A 21,979-nucleotide genomic window follows, 5' to 3' on the forward strand; every position below is an offset into this window, starting at 1 on the left:
AGCTGACTGTGGCTCAGATCATGAACTCCTTATTACCAAATTCAGACTGAAATTGAAGAAAGTAGGGAAAACCACTAGACCATTCAGGTATGACCTAAATCAAATCCCTTATGATTATACAGTGGAAGTGAGAAATAGATTTAAGGGCCTAGATCTGATAGATAGAGTGCCTGATGAACTATGGAATGAGGTTCGTGACATTGTACAGGAGACAGGGATCAAGACCATCTCCATGGAAAAGAAATGCAAAAAAGCAAAATGGCTGTCTGGGGAGGCCTTACAAATAGCTGTGAAAAGGAGAGAGGCAAAAAAGCCAAGGAGAAAAGGAAAGATATAAGCATCTGAATGCAGAGTTCCAAAGAATAGCAAGGAGAGATAAGAAAGCCTTCCTCAGCGATCAATGCAAAGAAATAGAGGAAAAGAACAGAATGTGAAAGACTAGAGATCTCTTCAAGACAATTAGAGATAGCAAGGGAACATTTCATGCAAAGATGGGCTCGATAAAGGACAGTAATGGTATGGATCGAAGAGAAGCAGAAGATATTAAGAAGAGGTGGCAAGGATACACGGAAGAAATGTACAAAAAACATCTTCATAACCCAGATAATCATAATGATGTGATCACTCATCTAGAGCCAGACATCCTGGAATGTGAAGTCAAGTGGGCCTTACAAAGCATCACTACAAACAAAGCTAGTGGAGGTGATGGAATTCCAGTTGAGCTATTTCAAATCCTGAAAGATGATGCTGTGAAAGTTCTGCACTCAATATGCCAACAAATTTGGAAAACACAGCAGTGGCCACAGGACTGGAAAAGGTCAGTTTTCATTCCAATCCCAAAGAAAGGCAATGCCAGAGAATGCTAAAACTGCTGCACAATTGCACTCATCTCACACGCTAGTAAAGTAATGCTCAAAATTCTCCAAGCCGGCTTCAGCAATACGTGAACTGTGAACTCCCTGATGTTCAAGCTGGTTTTAGAAAAGGCACAGGAACCAGAGGTCAAATTGCCAACATCCGCTGGATCATGGGAAAAGCAAGAGAGTGCCAGAAAAGCATCGATTTCTGCTTTATTGACTATGTCAAAGCCTTTGACTGTGTGGATCACAATAAACTGTGGAAAATTCTGAAAGAGATGGGAATACCAGACTACCTGACCTGCCTCTTGAGAAATCTGTATGCAGGTCAGGAAGCAATAGTTAGAACTGGACATGGAACAACAGACTGGTTCCAAATAGGAAAAGGAGTACATCAAGGCTGTATATTGTCACCCTGCTTATTTAACTTCTGTGCAGAGTACATCATGAGAAAGGCTGGACTGGAAGAAACACAAGCTGGAATCAAGATTGCCGGGAGAAATATCAACAACCTCAGATATGCAGATGACACCACCCTTATGGCAGAAAGTGAAGAAGAGCTAAAAAGCCTCTTGATGAAAGTGAAAGAGGAGAGTGAAAAAGTTGGTTTAAAGCTCAACATTCAGAAAACGAAGATCATGGCATCCGGTCCCATCACTTCATGGGAAATAGATGGGGAAACAGTGGAAACAGTGTCAGACTTTCTTTTTGGGGGCTCCAAAATCACCTCAGATGGTGACTGCAGCCATGAAATTAAAAGACGCTTACTGCTTGGAAGAAAAATTATGACCAACCTAGATAGCATATTCAAAAGCAGGGACATTACTTTGCCGACTAAAGTCCGTCTAGTCAAGGCTATGGTTTTTCCTGTGGTCATGTATGGATGTGAGAGTTGGACTGTGAAGAAGGCTGAGCGCCAACGAATTGATGCATTGGAACTGTGGTGTTGGAGAAGACTCTTGAGAGTCCCTTGGACTGCAAGGAGATCCAACCAGTCCATTCTGAAGGAGATCAACCCTGGGATTTCTTTGGAGGGAATGATGCTAGAGCTGAAACTCCAGTACTTTGACCACCTCACGCGAAGAGTTGACACATTGGAAAAGACTCTGATGCTGGAAACGATTGGGGGCAGTAGGAGAAGGGGACGACCGAGTATTGGATGGCTGGATGGCATCACGGACTCGATGGACATGAGTCTGAGTGAACTCCGGGAGATGGTGATGGACAGAGAGGCCTGGTGTGCTGCTATTCATTGGGTTGCAAAGAGTCGGACACGACTGAGCGACTGAACTGAACTGAGCTGAAAGGTCATACAGTTTAGAAATAGATAGGAGATAGAAAAACTTAAACAGAGAGACTAAAGCTTAGATATCTAAAAGGCATTAGGGGAAAACCACTCTGAAAAATAAAATGTCCTTTTCAGAGTCACATTTGATGCAGAATAATACATTTCACAGCATACTTTATCAGTAACTTTGTAAAACAAAATGTTTACCATGATCCCAATATCTCTATGCCCCAAGGACCTCCAGACATATCACCATGAAAAGGAAAAACTTGGGGAAAAAAAAAAGCATTAAAATAAATCTATACTCAGAAAATAAATCTATATTCAGAAATTCATTTCTATTTTCAGAAAATTAGTAATATTTGTACTTCAAGCTGAGTCCTTGCATCTAGAAGATACCCTGGAGAAAGAAATGGCTACCCACTCCAGTATTCTTGCCTGGATTCCATGGACAGAGGGAATCCTGGTGGGCTTCAGTCCATGGGGCTGCAAAGAGCGGGACAAGACTGAGTGAATAACACTTTCACTTCTTCATGGGAAGTGGGGCACAGTCTTTGAGGCATGAGCCTACTGTTTTGCCCTCTCCACTGGTTGGGAATTAAAACCACCTTTCTATCTCCTCCAAACTCTCCATATTTTTTATTAGGCTTTGGTGGGCAGAGAAAGCCAGGATTTTGGCCATCAACAGTCCCAACTCAACATCAAGACTATACATATATTTTAGCATAACTCATGGCATCTAACTATGCAAAAGCTTATAGCTTTAGGTGGGCTTTTTACTTAGAAAATGATTATAACTTATGAGAAAGGTTAATTTTCATATTTTACAATAAACATAAATAAGAAAAAATAGGCACTCTTTTTTTTTTTTTGCAAAAAAGGGCAAAGAGAATGAACAGGCATTTTATGGAATAAAAATAAAAATATCTAATATGTGCAATTTTGCATTTAATTTCTCTGTTATATAAGAAAGCAACTAAAATCAACTATGTGTACTTTTATCATAGTATATTAGCACATATAATCTGAACTCTCTGTGTGCATGTGGGTGTGCGTGAGATAGAGAGAGAGTCCAAATCCTGCTCTCTAGTCCTGGTATTGACCTTCCTTAGCAAGTCCTTATGGTAACTTGAATGCTGATTCAAGTTCATCTGAGGAGAGGTATGTGAGTGTGAGTGAGTGATGTTACTTTCAAATTTAAACTGAATTGGCTATTTAGAAACATAACCCCCTGGTGGCTCAGGCAGTAAAGAATCTACCTGCAACGCAGAAGATGGGGGCTTGATCCCTGGGTTGAGAATATCCCCTGGAGACAAGAATGGCTATTTAGAAATTGAAGGAAATCTTGCCCCCCAAATGCTCGAGATGGAACTCGTTGAGCATCCTAAAACTGGTTTTTGTGTATTCAGTTTCTGTTGTTGTTTAATGGTAAGTCATGAACAACTCTTTTTGATCACATGGACTTTAGCCGACCAGGCTCCTCTGTCCATGGAATTTTCCAAGAAAGAGTACTAGAGTGGATTGCCATTTCCTTCTGCAGGGGATCTTCAGACCCAGGGATCAAGTCTGCATCTCCTGCATTGGCAGCTGAATTCTTTACCACTAAGCCACCTGGGAAGTCCGCATATTCAGTTAGTGGAAGCTAATTTTCTAGGAGAAACGTGCATTTCTCTCTGTGCACCTTGAGATGTAAATATTCTAACACCCTTCTCAAGAATATTTTATCTAGATCATCTCTAATTCCTGAGACTAAGGGAGGGAAGAAAGGAAGGGGTAAAGAGACTTTTTAAAATTTAACTTTTTCCCACTATATTTTTTAAAAATAGTGAGTTTTGTACTCATGACTGATTCATGACTGTTTTTTAATCAATTTTTATTGGTTTGAAATGTATTCGTTTCTGCTGTATAGCAACGTGAATCAGCTATACATACACACGTGTGTGTGCTCAGTCTTGTCTGACTCTTTGTGACCCCACAGACTCTAGCCTGCCAGACTCCTTTGTCCATGGAATTTTTTAGGCAAGGATACTGGAGTGGGTTGCCATTTCCTACTCTGGAGATCTTCCCAATCGAGAGATTGAATCCATGTCTTTTGTGCCTCCTGCACTGGCAGGCGGATTCTTTACCATTGCAGCACCTGGAAAGCCCATATATACATATATCTCTTCTTTTTTTTGGATCTCCTTCCTATGTAGGTCACCACAGAGCACTAAATGTGCTATTCAGCAAGTTCTCTTTAGTTACATATTTTATACAAAGTAGTGTATGATTAAGTTTTTAAATGAAACTATGAGAAGGGGTTGACAGAGGATGAGATGGTTAGATGGCATCATTGACATGAAGGACATGAGTCTGAGCAAACTCTAGGAGATAGTGAAGGACAGGGAAGTGGTGCTGCAGTCCAAGGTCATTGCAAAGAATCAGAAATGACTGAGTTACTGAACAACAGCAACAAATACATAGAAAAGGGCTAAATTCCTTAACTTGTGATTTCTGGATTTCTTTATTTAACAGCAATCTTTTGACTGCCTGATTACCTGCCCTTTGATGCAAAACTCCTATATATCCTAACCCTCCAATCACCTCCCCGGAGCAATTCTCTTAGGGTTACTGGAGATGCTGCCTCTCAGGCTCAGAGTTCCAAAAATCCCCACCGAATAAAACATAACTCTCGACTTTCAGATTGTGAATATTTCTTTAGTCAACACATGCCATATCAGAAATTTCACATAAAACCCTCCTCCCCTAATTCATGGAAGCATGATTGAAACTCAGATTAGGAAGACAGATAAACAGACATGTCTGCTATCTCCTTATTGGTTGACCTCACGATAAAGCGTCTCCTTCTCTCAAAAGCTGATGCCAAGTATTGAATTTTACGTGTGTTAGGCAGCAAACCCTTTTCTCCAAAACAATATCTATTATCATATCATCCTTAACCACACTCCACATCCTGGGCTCACCTAACCTTTCAAGTTTCTAATGCCTCACACAAGAAGCTACTCTAGACCTCTGACAGGAAAACGTTTCATCAGTTAAACCTCACATGAAAAGGGCATTTGATTATATCTTCACTATTTCTCATACACACATATGCATCTTGTGGGTAGGGACTTTTTCTTAAGCTTTTCACCATCTCATCATTAAACCAAGTATATTTTTCTTTTTTTATTATTATTTTTTTACTTTACAATATTGTATCAGTTTTACCAAGTATTTTATATTTGCCTAATAAGTATGTGATGTCAAATTAATAAATTAAGAATTTGAAAAGTAGGAAGAGACAGTGACATGTTTGTTGACTAGTAAGAATTATAACATTCGAAGTAGCAGCAAGTTGACTGCTGAAGACAGTGGTATTGAAGAGTTTTAGCAGCTGCAATGTAAGTGAGCAGTACAGTATAGTAAAGTAGTGAACCTGAGCAGATTAACAGGAACCAGAGTTCCTGGAATTTTCGTTCCAGGAACCAAAGTGAATAATTACAATAAGAAAACCATCTTCAAAATACTGAAAAGGATCTGAATTCACCAGCCTAAAATATTCCATTTTTATATGAGAATTATTTTAAGCTGAAAGACAACTTGAGATTGAACAGATGCAGGAAGAAGCCTCCTCTGAGCTTTGCTTATCAGACAAAAAGTAAACATATCTTGTTAATTCCAGTTCACGTGTCAAGCAAAGCAAAGCATCAGTCTGGAGCAGAGCAAGGTTTATTGAAAGGCCATGCAAGGAAGGGTGGCTTCTGCCCTAAAAAAAAAAAAAAAAAAAAAAAACCACAGCTCCCTGAAGGGTTTTCGCAAAGGACTTTTGGAAGCCAGATAAGGAAGGGAGGTTGCAAGGTCTGTGATCAGCTCATGCATAGTTCTCTGATGGCTAACAGTGAGGGAACAGGGCAGTGTTACAAGGGTGAACATCACCAGTTCTTAGGCTCCAGCAGGCCTGGGGCTCTGTACTCAAGGTCATCAAGTAGTTAGCATCTTCCATTTGTTGGAGAGGGGGAGGTTTTTTAACATCTACAAAACACCTCTGGAAATATGTATCAAATACTATTAGCTAGACCCTTCAGAGAGAAGCTGAAGCAGAGGATTTGGGGAAAGTTCTGTCCCACCCAGGAAGACCCCATGGGGTCCCGCTCAGTTACCTTCTGAGAAGTGAGGCTGCCATGAATCCCCTCTTTAGGGTAAAAACAACTCCCATGAAAGAGACTGATAGGAAACCTACCTTAAGTTCCTTTTCTGGGGAAATTTTATGGCCATGAAGAAAAGGGAAAGACTACTCATGCCTGCTTAAATAGACACTGTCACAAACTTTGTTAGTTCCAATGTGTTCTGAAAAAACCCGCTTGTCTTTCCCAAAAACCCATATTGTTTTTCCCATCAGAGTCATTTCTTCTGTCTTTCTTTCCCCCGGTGGCTCAGTGATAAAGAGTCCACTGCCAGTACAGAAGATGTGGGTTTGATCCTTGGGTTGGGAAGATCCCCTGGAGAAGAAAATGGCAATCTGCTCCAATATTCTTGCCTGAGAAATTCCATGGATAGAGGAGACTGGCAGCTTACAGTCCATGAGGTCACAAAGTGTTGGACACGACTTAGTGACTAAGCAACAATTCTTTTCCTTATTGAAGCATAGGTATATAAACAATTAACTTTGACCATTTAGCTAGCCACTTCTTCTGTTAGTTCTCATATGCACACAGATGAACCATTTTCTCTTGTTAACTGGTGTTTTCCTCCCCCAAAACACAATGAAATAAAACCACTTACTTAATGAAGTTTGCACTGTTCTGTGGCTTCCTGGGATTCATGCAGTTGCAATCTTTGGTTCCATTCTCACTAGTGAACCTCTCACTGGGGGTTGTCACTGCAGGAATATATGCTTAGGTGACTTACTAAGAAATGAAGAAAAGAAGTAACACTAGTTAGATTCCTACAATATAAGCCTTGGCCTTTTAATTATTTGTCAGTGTTGTTGTTCACTTGCCTACTCTTTGCAACCCCATGGACAGCAACATGCCAGGCTTTCCTGTCCCTCACCATCTCCCAAAGTTTGCCCAAGTTCATGTCCATTGCATTGGATAATATGAAACTGCAAATAAATTTACAAAATACTGATTGAGAGGACATCTGTTTAGAGTGCTTTAGCCTTATAATTTGACAAAGGATGATAAGCTTAGGGACTCAGAGAATTTCCACTTAGGAAAACGTTCAGTCATGTCTGACTCTGCTATTCCATGAGTTGCAGCATGCCAGGCCTCCCTGTCCATCACCAACTCCTTGAGTTCACTCAAACTCACGTCCATCGAGTCAGTGATGTCATCCAGCTATCTCATCCTCTGTCGTCCCCTTCTTCTCCTGCCCCCAATCCCTCCCAGCATCACAGTCTTTTCCAGTGAGTCAACTCTTCACATGAGGTGGCCAAAGTACTGGAGTTTCAGCTTCAGCATCATTCCTTCCAAAGAAATCCCAGGGTTGATCTTCAGAATGGATTGGTTGGATCTCCTTGCAGTCCAAGGGACTCTCAAGAGTCTTCTCCAACACCACAGTTCAAAAGCATCAATTCTTCAGCACTCAGCTTTCTTCACAGTCCAACTCTCACATCCATACATAACCACTGGAAAACCATAGCCTTGACTAGACGTACCTTTGTTGGCAAAGTAATGTTTCTGTTTTTGAATATACTATCTCGGTTGGTCATAACTTTTCTTCCAAGGAGTAAGCGTCTTTTAATTTCATGGCAGCTATCACCATCTGCAGTGATTTTGGAGCCCCCAAAATAAACTCTGACACTGTTTTCACTGTTTTCCCATCTATTTCCCATGGAGTGATGGGACCAGATGCCATGATCTTAGTTTTCTGAAAATTAAGCTTTAAGCCAACTTTTTCACTCTCCTCTTTCATTTTCACCAAGAGGCTTTTTAGTTCCTCTTCACTTTCTGCCAAAAGGGTGGTGTCATCTGCATATCTGAGGTTATTGATATTTCTCCTGACAATCTTAATTCCAGCTTGTGCTTCTTCCAGCCCAGAATTTCTCAAGATGTACTCTGCATATAAGTTAAATAAGCAGGGTGACAATATACAGCCTTGACATACTCCTTTTCCTATTTGGGACCAGTCTGTTGTTCCATGTCCAGTTCTAATTGTTGCTTCCTGACCTGCATATAGGTTTCTCAAGAGGCAGGTCAGGTGGTCTAGTATTCCCATCTCTTTCAGAATTTTCTACAGTTTATTGTCATCCACAGAGTGAAAGACTTTGGCATAGTCAATAAAGCAGAAATAGATGCTTTTCTGGAACTCTCTTGCTTTTTCCATGACCCAGCAGATGTTGGCAATTTGATCTCTGGTTCCTCTGCCTTTTCTAAAACCAGCTTGAACAACAGGGAGTTCATAGTTCACGTATTGCTGAAGGCTGGCTTGGAGAATTTTGAGTATTACTTTACTAGCATGTGAGATGAGTGCAATTGTGCGGTAGTTTGAGCATTCTTTGGCATTGTCTTTCTTTGGGATTGGAATGAAAACTGACCTTTTCCAGTCCTGTGGCCACTGCTGAGTTTTCCAAACTTGCTGGCATATTGAGTGCAGAACTTTCACAGCATCATCTTTCAGGATTTGAAATAGCTCAACTGGAATTCCATCACCTCCACTAGCTTTGTTTGTAGTGATGCTTTCTAAGGCCCACTTGACTTCATATTCCAGGATGTCTGGCTCTAGATGAGTGATCACACCATTGTGATTATCTGGGTCATGAAGATCTTTTTTGGACAGTTCTTCTGTGTATTCTTGCCACCTCTTCTTAATATCTTCTGCTTCTGTTAGGTCCATATCATTTCTGTCCTTTATTGAGCCCATCTTTGCATGAAATGTTCCCTTGCTATCTCTAATTGTCTTGAAGAGATCTCTAGTCTTTCGCATTCTGTTGTTTTCCTCTATTTCTTTGCATTGATCGCTGAGGAAGGCTTTCTTATCTCTTCTTGCTATTCTTTGGAACTCTGCATTCAGATGCTTATATCTTTCCTTTGCTTTTCTCTTCTCTTCTTTTCACAGCTGTTTGTAAGACCTCTCTGGACAGCCATTTTGCATTTTTGCATTTCTTTTCCATGGGGATGATCTTCATCCCTGTCTCCTGTACAATGTCATGAACCTCTGTCCATAGTTCATCAGGCACTCTATCTATCAGATCTAGGCCCTTAAATCTATTTCTTACTTTCACTGTATAATCATAAGGGATTTGATTTAGGTCATACCTGAATGGTCTAGTGGTTTTCCCTACTTTCTTCAATTTAAGTCTGAACTTGCCAACAAGGAGTTCATGATCTGAGCCACAGTCAGCTCCTGGTCTTGTTTTTGCTGACTGTATAGAGCTTCTCCACCTTTGGCTGCAAAGAATATAATCAATCTGATTTCAGTGTTGACCATCTGGTGATGTCCATGTGTAGAGTCTTGACTTGTGTTGTTTGAAGAGGGTGTTTGCTGTGACCAGTGCATTCTCTTGGCAATGCTTCATTCTTGCCCTGCTTCATTCCATATTTCAAGGCCAAATTTGCCTGTTACTCCAGGTGTTTCTTGACTTCCTACTTTTGCATTCCAGTCTCCTCTAATGAGAAGGACATCTTTTGGGTGTTAGTTCTAAAAGGTCTTGTATGGACTGCACGGCAGAAGCCTGCCGGCTGTGACAGACCTCACAGTAGCATGGCCGAGAGGAGCTACCCCACGTCCGAGGTCAGGGGCAGCAGCCGAGAGGAGCTACCCCACATCTGAGGTCAGGAGCAGTAGCTGAGAGTGCCAGGCTGCATGGGCCCAGGAAGGCCGAGAGGAACTACTCCATGTTCAAGGTCAGGAGGGGCAGTGGTGAGGAGATACCCCTCGTCCAATGTAAGAGAAACCCAAGTAAGATGGTAGGTGTTGCAAGAGGGCATCAGAGGGCAGACACACTGAAACCATACGCACAGAAAACTAGTCAATCTAATCACACAGACCACAGCCTTGTCTAACTCAGTGAAACTAAGCCACGCTCTTTGGGGCCACCCAAGACGGGTGGGTCATGGTGGAGAGGTCTGACAGAATGTGGTCCATTGGAGAAGGGAATGGCAAACCACTTCAGTTTTCTTGCCTTGAGAACCCCATGAACAGTATGAAAAGGCAAAATGATAGGATACTGAAAGAGGAACTCCCCAGGTCAGTAGGTGCCCAATATGCTACTGGAGATCAGTGGAGAAATAACTCCAGAAAGAATGAAGGGATGGAGCCAAAGCAAAAACAATACCCAGCTGTGGATATGACTAGTGATGGAAGCAAGGTCTGATGCTATAAAGAGCAATATTGCATAGGAACCTGGAATGTCAGGTCCATGAATCAAGGCAAATTGGAAGTGGTCAAACAGGAGATGGTAAGAGTGAACGTCAGCATTCCAGGAATCAGTGAACTAAAATGGATTGAAATGGATGAATTTAACTCAGATGACCATTATATCTACTACTGTGAGCAGGAATCCCTTAGAAGAAATGGAGTAGCCATCATGGTCCACAGAAGGGTCCACAATGCAGTACTTGGATGCACTCTCAAACACGACAGAATGATCTCTGTTGGTTTCCAAGGCAAACCATTCAATATCACAGTAATCCAAGTCTATGCCCCAACCATTAACACTGAAGAAGCTGAAGTTGAACAGTTCTGTTTGGTATAATAGATTCGAATTTTGTGTGGTTTTGAACTAGTGGTGTAGCTTCTCTTTTCCTCAGGTTCTTCATATATAAAAAGGGGAAATATTTAATTAACTTAGAGTTGATGGAAGGCTAAAAGTTAGTGAGTGTAAGATATTTGTCACAACTCCTAACATGTGATAGGATGCAGCAAATTGAATCAATAATAGGTAGGACTGTAGCTCTTGTTGAAATAGAGCTCATTTTACAATAAATCTTAAATTTAACTCAGCCTTAAATTTTCAAGCAGCTGTTAAATTTTGTCAAACTTCAAAATATCATCATTGTAAACTGTAAGTTGTTCTTTTAATTATAAATTTATTTATTTTAATTGGAGCCTAATTACTTTACAATATTATATTGGTTTTGCCATACATCAACATGAATCCACCACGGGTGTACATGTACTCCCCATCCTGAACCCCCCTCCCTCCTCCCTCCCCATACCATCCCTCTGGGTCATCCCAATGCACCAGCCCCAAGCATCCTGTATCATGCATCAAACCTGGACTGGTGATTCATTTCATATATGATATTATATATGTTTCAATGCCATTCTCCTAAATCAGCTTTCATAAAATTAAGTACTTTCACCAAAATATAAAACCTCAGTTCATAGAATTGGGACTGTCAAACTTACATTGTTTACCAACTGAGAAACAAAATATTTCCTTATCAGTAAACAAAGATGTCACCATCATCAGTGATTGTAGCCCTCCAAAGTGAGCCTGTGAGCTCTAAGGGAACTCAGGAAGGAGAATGCCTGATATCTAACTGCCATCAGATGGAAGCCACTCCCTGTGAGAGTGAGCCCCAAAGAAGCTGAGGATATGAAAACACTGGGTATTGGCCCCACATAGCTGAGATGCATATGAAAGGAATGATTTCAGTGAGCCCAGACTCTTGCATCTTCCCACAAATAAACAAGTGCCAAATTCCTTAATTGAGATATCTGATTTTCTTTAATTAACAATAATCTTTTGGTGTTCAGATTATCCACCCTTTGTCCCCAAACTTCTGCATAACCTAGCTCCTCTTCCCCCTCCTCCTTGGAGCAGTTTCTCAGAGCTCTCTGAATCATGGCCTGCCAGGAGTCAGTCTTCCTCCTGCCACAAGTAAAACTTAATTCCCAACTCTCACATTGTGCAAATCTTTTTCAACAAAGTGTTTTTGCCAAAATATAAAACTTCAGCAAACTGTGACTGTCAGACCCACAGTTTGCCGATTAATTACAAAATTTCTAGCAGAGTATAAATCACATTTATTACCTCCTGTATATAGGGGGAAATGATGAATAATTACTGAAATTATCAACCTTGTCATTTAATACCAACATAAATAAAACAATATTGAAAGAGAATATTAGGTAAATGTGAACAATGATTCTGAAAAAGTCAGAGAAATACAAAAAAAAGAAAAAAACAACTCCAAAGGAAACATATTAATCTCTATAGTTGAATGTGTAGCTTTAATTTACTCACCCCAGACAGTTAGTCCTATCACTGTGGCAACAAGTGTAACCACAGCAATGCTGGTCACTCTCAGAGCAGTCTGATGCCATTTGGGACATTTGGGCTTATCTATAATGATTAATTTTTCTTTGCAAAACATTTAAGCATTTAAGACAAACTTGAAACTATGTCAAACTGTTGACTTAAAAAAAATGCACTACATTCGAGAGTTACAAGTTAAGTTTCCTTTGGGGCAAAATGAGGACTGCAGCCTAGCAGAGAGCATTTCAGATGGCTCTGAAAACTTGTTCCAAAGAGGCAAGGGGAAGGTCAGTACATAAATGATTTTGGTGAAGGTGGAATGTGTGCAATCAAGCATGTATTTTTTCCAAAAGACTTATGCTATTCTTGTGAAGCTTTGCTAGTCACAGAAACAGTCATCTCACCGTGACAGATTTTAGAGTTTTTCTAGCTATGGAGAAATACAAGAATTGGGCTCAGAAAACCGGACCGTGAAAATATTAACTATCTGAAGACTTGTCACTCGAGCACAGAGGAGATGTGTGCACTCTGCTATCTACCCTAAACTCTTTTTGGGATGTGTTGAAAAGCAGCAGCTGCAGCAACACATGATTTAATTCTTGTGGAGGTGGATGACAAGTGCCAACGACAAGTGCCAACTTGTACTTGACAATACAAATGTCAAACTTTGAGAGTACACATTGTCTTAATGCGATGGAAAGAAATCTACAATCTCTATACATATTATGTTACCACAGACACATATTTAGTTATCTTTAGAGAATTGGTTTTATCAATTCAAAATAAGAGGTGAATCATTGTGTGTATGTGCCCAGTCATGTTTTACTTTTTGCAACACTATGGACTATAGAACGCCAGACTCCTCTGTCCATGGAATTTTCCAGGCAAGAATACTGGAGTGCGTAGCTATTTCCTTTTCCAGGGGATCTTCCTGACCCTGGAATTGAACTCACATCTGTATCTTCTGCACTGCAGGTGGATTCTTCACTGCTGAGCCATCAGGGAAGTCTAAGACACCAGTATGCTTTATCTAATAATTAAATGTCTTTCTATTTTTCTGGGTTTTTTTTTTGTTGTTGTTGTTTTGGTTTTTAAGTATTTATTTCATTGTTTTTTAAATTTTTTTCAGCTTGATTAAGATATAATTGACATATCACACTATGTTTAAGGTTTATAACAGAGTGATTTAATATACACATACATTGGGCTATGATTAGGGCTTCCTTGGTGGTTCAGCAGTAAAGAATGTGCCTACGATGCAGGAGACATGTACATGAGACATGGGTTCAACCATAGTAATGCAGTCCTCATTTCACATAGTTATCATTTTGTGTGTAGATGTGGTGATAACTTTTATGATGCACATTCACTGTTGCTTTCTAGTATATGGTACAGAATTAATATCTATAGTCATCATGTTGTACATTATACCCCCAGAACTGTTATCACCAGAACTTATTAGTATCACTAGAATTTTGTAATCATTTTAACATTTCCCCCCATTCTCACTACCAACCACCAAAGTACTCTGTACAGTTCACCAGTACTGGTGAATGAATATTATTCTTATGTCAACACTTCTGTTCCAAAAGTATAATTCACATAATAATGAAGTGGGTGGTTATTAGACAATCAAGTAGTCAAAATATTTCCACTAAAATTTGTCATTTACCTTTATGTACATCTGGGCTGGAAACAGATAATATTCAGTGAGACTGACACCCAGGAAGGAAAAATATATCAAATTGACACCCAAAAAGGAAAAATATGTCAAAATATATCAAAAGTATCAAAAGAATTGAATCATATTAAAAATTACTCTCTAAAGTAGGAACATAAGTAAGATTAAGTACTATAGCCATCCATCTTCCTAAATTTTGTTTGAAATATTATAACAGTTATATATCAGTTCATGAAGCAAAACTCAGATGCCAGTCTTTATAACTTTACTTCAACAAAGTAAGCATTAAAATACTTTCTTAATCTTCAACCTAGGTCAAGTCAGATCTGATTCATTACTTTCAATGTAACAATATTTACAAACATATAATTATATGCCTGAAACTAGACTGAATAGAAAGGTTGCAGAAATAAACAACTGCACAGTCTAATGGGGAGACATGTATGTAAACCGATTGTTTCAGGATAAGGTTATGAATTTTCTGAATAATAGATTCTAATTCTAGTTCTTAAAAGTTCCCATTAAAAATCTAAGACTAAAAGACCAATAGAAAATTCTAGCTGTATAATCTGTGGCATCGTGGAAGGTTATGGATTCTTACCTTGGCATGTCCACATACTTTGGCAATGATAGGGATGTTTCCTTGGCTTCTGCATCATTGATTCCTCTGTGTTTTGTATCTGTTCAAACATCCTATAAACAGGATAATCCATCTTTGAATGAGATGAAAACAGACATCACTTGATCAAAAGGAGTCAGTGCCTACAAGCTGTGGCACTGAAACAAAGCCTAGAGCTGTGAAACCACAAAGCATATGGTTGAAGAGTGAGAGGAACTTCATTATTTAAATAAATGTTTTATTTCAAGATGGTTTCATTATTTACAGAAGAGTTGTGACATCACTACAATGTTACCATATACCCAACACTCCACCTCCTCTATTATTAACATGTTGCATTAGTATATTTGTCAGAACTAATGAGTCAATATTAATATATTGTTTTTAATTAAAGTCTATACTTTATCCACTTTTTGTCCAGTACCTCTTGCTTAGTATTTCCTAAGACCTTTTTATATTCAAGGATCCATCCCATTCAGGGTACCACAATACATTTAGTTCTGATATCTCCTTAGGATATCTCTAGTGTGATAGTTTCTCGCTTTTTTCCTTTTTTTTTTTTTTTTAAACTTTCACAGTTTTGAGGAATGTTGATTAGATATTTTCCAAAATGTTCCTAAGCTGAGGTAGTCTGATGTTTTTCTCATCATTATACTAGGCCATACATTTTCAGAGGGCTTCCCTGGTAGCTCAGATGGTAAAGAATCTGTCTGCAATGCAGGAAATCTACGTTTTGATCCCTGGGTCGGGAAGATCCCCTGGAGAAGGGAATGGCAACATTCCGGTATTCTTGCCTGGAGAATCTCAGGAGCAGAGGAGCCTGGTGGGCTACAGTCCGTGAGGTCGTAAGAGACATGACAGAGCAACTGACACACCTAGGTTTCTGGAGGAAGACCACAGGGATAAATAATCATTCTTAGCACATCTGATGAAGGGTACTTTTATCAACATAACTATTGAGGGTGACTTTGATCATTTGACTATAATGGTGTTCATCAGGTTTCACTACTGCAAAATTACTCGCTTTTCCCCATGTCCACACAGTACTCTTCAGAAGGAAGTCAAAATGCTCAGCCTGCACTTCAGTGGAGATTTATGCTCCACCTTTTGCAAAAGAGACAATCTACATAAATTATTTAGATTTATTCTGCAGAGGATGTTTGACTAGTGTTCCCTTTACTTATTCATTCAGTCATTTATATCAGTGAAAGTTATTCACATTCATTTTATGTCTTGAGGGACAATCTAACGTTACTTTATTTTATTGTTTCACATGGTTCAATCTTTGGCCATCGGGAGCTTTTCAGTTGGCTCCACAAGTTTATGCTGATGCTGCCAAATCTAATATGTTACAACATGGATTATGCTAATCTCGTCCTTTGCATTTCTACAACCTCCCACTTCAATAGTGAGAATCATGGTTATCAGCATCACCAGCAACTTCCTTAATTTTTTGATTCTAGTATACATGCTTTGTCCTCCCAAGACATTTGGTCCTGTCAAAAACATCCATTGAGACATTTGGTCCATGATTCATTAAATAATACAAACATTAACTTCATTGAAATGTTTTTAGACTTATTTTTATTGTAATTCATTGCCAGTTATGGATTTCATGTTTTTACTTTCTTGCCATGAAGTTTGGCACGGTTACTTCTAAGTCAATAAGTGATTGCTCTCAAGTGTATACGGACCTGGTGATTGGTTTTATATTTGCAGTATCTGTTAATAATTTTGTATACACAGATTCTGTCATCATCTTTGTGACAATGTTATCTGTTGGTCGCCATATTCGAGTGTGAGTACAAAGAATCTGGGCAATCATTTTTCATTGTTTTCCTATTCACCTTTTTTTTTTCCAAATTGAAGAATGACGAACTACCATCAGCTGTTGAAATTTGCAATTCCAACTTTCTGTTGTTCATCTTGTGGTTGCCATTTAATACTGATGTGTAAACATTCCAAGTTTCTGGTGGAAGTCTTGGAGCTTTTGATCTTCTTCTGCCTCTGCCTTGCTTCCATAGACTCATACTTTCTAAACATAATCCACTAAGTCATCTAATTTTTCTTCTACCTTCTTCATAATGCATTTAAAATTTCATTTATGTCTTCTAAGGGCAGAAATAGAACTCCAAACTGCGTGGATGAACACTTAGTGTGTTAGCTATTAATAACTATAGTCATATACTCATGCTGCTACTAAGTCACTTCAGTTGTGTCCAACTCTGTGCGACCCCACAGATGGCAGCCCACGAAGCTCCCCCATCCCTGGGGCTCTCCAGGCAAGAACACTGGAGTGGGTTGCCATTTCCTTCTCCAAGGCATGAAGGTGATATGCTCCCCCAAACAAGATTTTTTTTTTTGCCACAGTGATTGTGAAAAATAAAACAAGCATCCTGTTCCTTGTTCATCTGGTAGATTCAAGTTGTATTTGTATTTGCAGTCTCAGAACCCATCACACACAGTGATTTATCTCACAATGTTGAGGTTTATTTCCTGTGCAAACACAGGTACTTTCTACTATACATATCTGTAAGTGTCTTCTTACTTTTTCATTGTTAGTGCATAATTCAACAACATAGAAAAACCCAGTGCTACTCCATACACAGCAAATAACTGAGTGAACTCTGTTGGGGTCGTCTTGAAGATGTCATCACTGAATAATGTATACTGGCACTGAAATATCAGATATTGTCTTAAGTTGTATTACTATAAATACGATTTTTTGTGTGATTTTTGAGCACTGGAATCATGCATAAAAATCCCCATATCTGGTCACTTTATACTCCTCTGAGATTTTAATTACATGCAATGAAGTTAAGTTTGAAAGTCTGTGTCTGTTTTGAATTCTACTTACTGTCCCTATTAATGAATTGCTGGTCTGAATAACAGGACCTCTTCATCATGATGGGTAGTTCTTTGAAGTACATGTGATGATGTTGCATTTGATTCTTCTTCTATATGCCATTTCAACCCATTCAGGGTTTTTCTTACTTCCCCTTTAACACCAGTGCTGTGCTGGTGTTTTCCTATCCCATCTTGAATGACTGTAATATTAGCCTACTCCTGGCAGCTGTACATCAGGCTTTGAAGATTTTGTTCTCTTCACAGCATCAGTGCATCTTACTCCTATCTCTGTTACAGAAAAGGAAATGGTACCAAAACCCATTAAAATATAGAATTGGCTTTTCTCTTTGTCAATAACTATATCTGTCATATTCCACTAAGAATTTTCAGGTAAAGATGTCATATTGCCAAGCAGCAGCAGAAGGGTTACTTTTTTCCTTATGTAGCCATTCAACCAGTGATCACTTGTTCACCATAGGGAAAACCTTACTAATGTCTCATGAATTTGACACCCATTTTTTCTGGGCTGATAAGTCAGTAAGTAGGCACCAGATAAGAGCATGGTAGTCCACACTGATTCACAGGTATGCAGGAAGTTTTCACCAGAAAAATCCCTCTAAACAGTGGTGGATGCTTCTCACAGTTTGCTACAATCATGCCTTTGTAGGACATCCATTCAACATCACTATTAATCTAGGTAATGGGATAGTTGTAGGGGGGTTCATTAGATGCCTGGTATCCCCTCATGGTGATTTTTACTCTACCTCCATGTCGTAGGAGAGCCACACCCATTCTCACTCACCCTAAACAAGCTAAACACTTGTCCATTTTGCAGAGTAGACTTCATTATCTTTTTAATTTGCATACATTAAAATTCACTTTTTCTGCCATAAAATTCTGTGAGTTTCATGGGTTTTGACTAAAGCATAACGTAATGAACACACCATTACAATATCATGCAGAATAAAGGTTCATTGCCCTGAAATATCCCGTGTTTCACTTTTCAACCTTCTCATGCAAACCTTGACAATATTTACCTTCTTTACAGTTTTGCATTATCCAGATAACACATCAATGAAGTTATGTAAAATAGAGCATTTTCAAACTGATGGCTTTTAATATGAAATATGCATTTCCGATTTATCTATATACATTTGTGGCTGGATAGCTCATTCTTTTTTTATCGCTCTTTCCATCATCTGAGTACCATACTTTGCACACTCATTCACCTATTGAAAGACATCTTGAGTGCTTCCAGTTTGGGGCAATTATAAACCAATCTGCCATAAACATTCATGTGTAGTTTTTTTGCGGATATAAGTCTTCAAATCAGTTTGTAACTACCTAGAATGGTAGTTGCTTGATCACATTATAGACTATGCTTAGTTTTATTTTAAAAAAAAAAAATGCCAGTTGTCTTTCAATTTGAATGTCTTTGCATTTCCACCAGGAATGAATGAGTCCCTGTTGCTTCCCATCCTCATTAGCAATTGGTATTGTCAGGACTTTTGATTTTAGCATCCTAGCAGGTGTCTAATGGAAGTTCAGTGTTATTTCAGTCTGCATTTTCCTAGCAACAGGTGATGCTCTGTATTTTTTCATGTGCTCTTTCCATTTTTATATGTTCTTGGGTGAAGTGTCTTTTCAAATCTTTTGCCAATTTTTTGATTGAGTTGTTCGGCTACTTTTTGTTGAGTATTGAATTACTTACTCTAACTGCAAGTCCTTTAATGAGATTTGTATTTTGCAAAAAAAATTTTACTGCTTTGTGACTTAAAAGTGTCTTTAACAGAACAGAAGTTTTTATTTAAAATGGAGCCCATTCCTTTTTCAATTGAATTGTATTTGTGTCTTTCTCAAAAATGAGTTGACTATATTATAAGGTATCTAGTTTAGGGGTTTTCATTTTGTTCTGTTGATCTATATGTCTATATGTTCACCAATACCACTTTGTCTCAGTTATTTTGGCTTTATAATAAGTCTTGAAATCAAGTACTGTGAGTCCTTCAATTTTGCTCTTCTTCCTCAGCATTGTGTTGACTGGTCTAGAACTTTTTGTCTTCCTACATAATTGGAGTTAGTTTGTTGATCTCTATGAAAAGGTTCGAAGAGAATTTGTGATTACAGTCTATAGATAAAGTCAGAAGGAATCAACATCTTTACAGTAATGAGTCTTCCAATATGTGAACATGAAATATCTCTCCATTGATCTAAATCTTCTTTGATGTCATTCATTTTGTCAGTGCTTTATAGTTTTCCACATATAGATTCTGTACATATTTTGCTTGATTTATATCTAAATATTTCAAATTTTGAGCTAATGTAAATGGTATTTTTAAATGTTAAATTCAAGTTGTTCATTGCTGGTGTGTATGTATGAAATTGACTTTTTATGTATTAACCTTGAACCTTGCAAATATTCTGTGCTCACTTCTTAGTTCCAAGAATTTTTTATGTTGATTCTTTTGGGTTCTCTAACTGGATAGTTATATCATCTGCTAAAAGAAATAGGTTTATTTTTTGTTCTCTAATCTGTATGCGTTTTATTTCTTGATTTTCTTGCATGATCTAGAATTTGTAATACAATGCTGAATAGGAGTGGTAAGAGTAGACACCTTGCCTTTTTCTTGAGCCTAAAAGGAAAAGTACCTCACCATGAAATATGATGTTAACAGTAAATTTTTAAATAAGAGTTGTTTATCAAGCTTTCTATTTGCTCAGAGTGCTTATGGGTATTAATTTTGTCACTTTTTTTTTCTTCCAGCTGATTTGATTACATGCTTTTTCTTCTCAGCTTATTGATATATTGGATTATATTTATTGATTTTTGAATGTCCAATCTGCTTTGCAAACCTGAAATAAAACCCAGCTGTCCATGATGTATACTTCCTTTGTAGATTTTTGGATTTCATTTGTAAATTTTTTTTGACTGTTTTGTTGGTGTGTTCATGAGAGATATAAATCTGTGGTTTTACTTTCTTTTAATGTCTTTGTTCTACTTTCAGTAATATTGGCTTCATAGAATGTCTTCTCAGGAGGTATTTTCTCTGTTTCTATTTCCTTTATGAGATTGTGGAGAATTGGTACTACATCTTTCTGACACCTTTAGTAGAATTCACCAGTGACATCATTTGGCCTTTTTTTTTTTTTTAATAGCTTGGAAGGATACTAGTAATTGACTCAGTTACTTCAATAGATGTGGACTATTCAATTTATCTATTTCTCCTCATATGAATTTTGGTAATTTGTGTATTTCCAGGAATTAACACATTTTATTTGTTATCAAATTTGTGGGAATAAAATTGTCTCTGGTATATCTAGGTTACCTTTTCATTGCCATGAAATCTCTTATTCCTGATATTGGTAATTTCTCTCTTCTCCCTTTTCTTCTTATCCTGATTGGAGTTTGATGAATCTCACTGATACCAAGGTTCTTAATGAATCTTATTGAAACTAGCTTTTGGTTTCCCTGATTTTCTCTATTGTTTTTCTGTTTCATTTATTTCTGCTCAAATATTTACTATTTCTTTTTTTCTGTGTCTTTTAGGTTTAAAATATTCTCCCTTCTCTAGTTCCTTAATGGAAACAACTTTAAACTGATTTTAGATCTTACTTACTTCTTTTTCAGTGTATCCATTTCAAGACATAGATTTCACTCTAACTACTCACTGCATCTCACATATAGAAGTATAATAATGGCGTTTTTCTACATGATACAGTTATTCCTATCTTTGGAATTTATTTTTGAGGAAAAACCAAGGAAATTACAGAAGGAGTGAATGTGTCATGTATGTTTGTGTGTGTTAGTCACTCAGTCGAGTCCAACTCTTTATGACCCGAGGAACTGCAGCCAACCAGGCTCCTCTGCCCATGGAATTCTCTAGCAAGAATACTGGAGTGAGTTACCATTGCTTTCTCCAGGGGATCTTCCCCACCCAGGAATCGAATCCAGTTTCTCACATTATAGGCAGATTCTTTACCCTCTGAGCCACAAGAAAAGACCAAATGTGTAATAACAGAAATTAAATATGACTTTTGTCTAAAATCAAGAAGACAAGAGGAAAGAAAGGAGGAACTGTGTTTGTAAAAAGAGTGATCTGATTTTGGACATAAGTTTGAGATGCCTATTAGACATCCAAATGGAAATGCTTAATATGCATTTAGATATTTGTAACTGTAACTCAAGAAAAAGAACAATATATGAAGCAGAATGAGCTCACTCAAAGAGTGTACTTACAGTGCTAAGTACTGTCCTTGAGAAACTCCAACATTTAGAGCTAAAATAGAGAGGAAGCAAGTAAGTGAGATTAAGAAAGGGTATAAGAAAGCTGTGGTACATATACACAATGGAGTATTACTCAGCCATTAAAAAGAATACATTTGAATCAGTTCTAATAAGGTGGATGAAACTGGAGCCTATTATACAGAGTGAAGTAAGCCAGAAAGAAAAACACCAATACAGTATACTAATGCATATATATGGAATTTAGAAAGATGG

The 21,979-nt window shown here is 38.2% G+C and overlaps 1 protein-coding gene across 27 annotated transcripts in view; it reads right to left on the bottom strand.

Annotated features, from left to right (window-relative positions):
- LOC138437827 (killer cell lectin-like receptor subfamily F member 1) overlaps positions 1-14,831 on the bottom strand; it is a 95,858-nt gene extending 81,027 nt beyond the window's left edge. For 20 of the 27 annotated variants that reach the window (XR_011256168.1, XR_011256161.1, XR_011256164.1 and 17 more), the window contains exons 1-2: positions 14,617-14,794; positions 6,910-7,034 (exon numbers count right to left, since the gene is read on the bottom strand). Coding sequence is in view for 2 of the 27 variants with exons in the window: in XM_069585769.1 (XP_069441870.1) it covers positions 14,617-14,728 (112 nt within the window). In the remaining 25 variants the exon portion in view is untranslated. Of the gene's footprint in view, positions 1-6,909; positions 7,035-14,616 lie in introns of all 27 variants that reach the window. The other 7 variants (XR_011256157.1, XM_069585769.1, XR_011256163.1 and 4 more) reach the window with 6 other exon arrangements.
- Between the last annotated feature and the right edge of the window lie 7,148 nt (positions 14,832-21,979).

Source organism: Ovis canadensis, chromosome 3 (genome assembly GCF_042477335.2).
Source record: "Ovis canadensis isolate MfBH-ARS-UI-01 breed Bighorn chromosome 3, ARS-UI_OviCan_v2, whole genome shotgun sequence".
In the NCBI taxonomy this organism is placed as follows: Eukaryota; Metazoa; Chordata; class Mammalia; order Artiodactyla; family Bovidae; genus Ovis; species Ovis canadensis.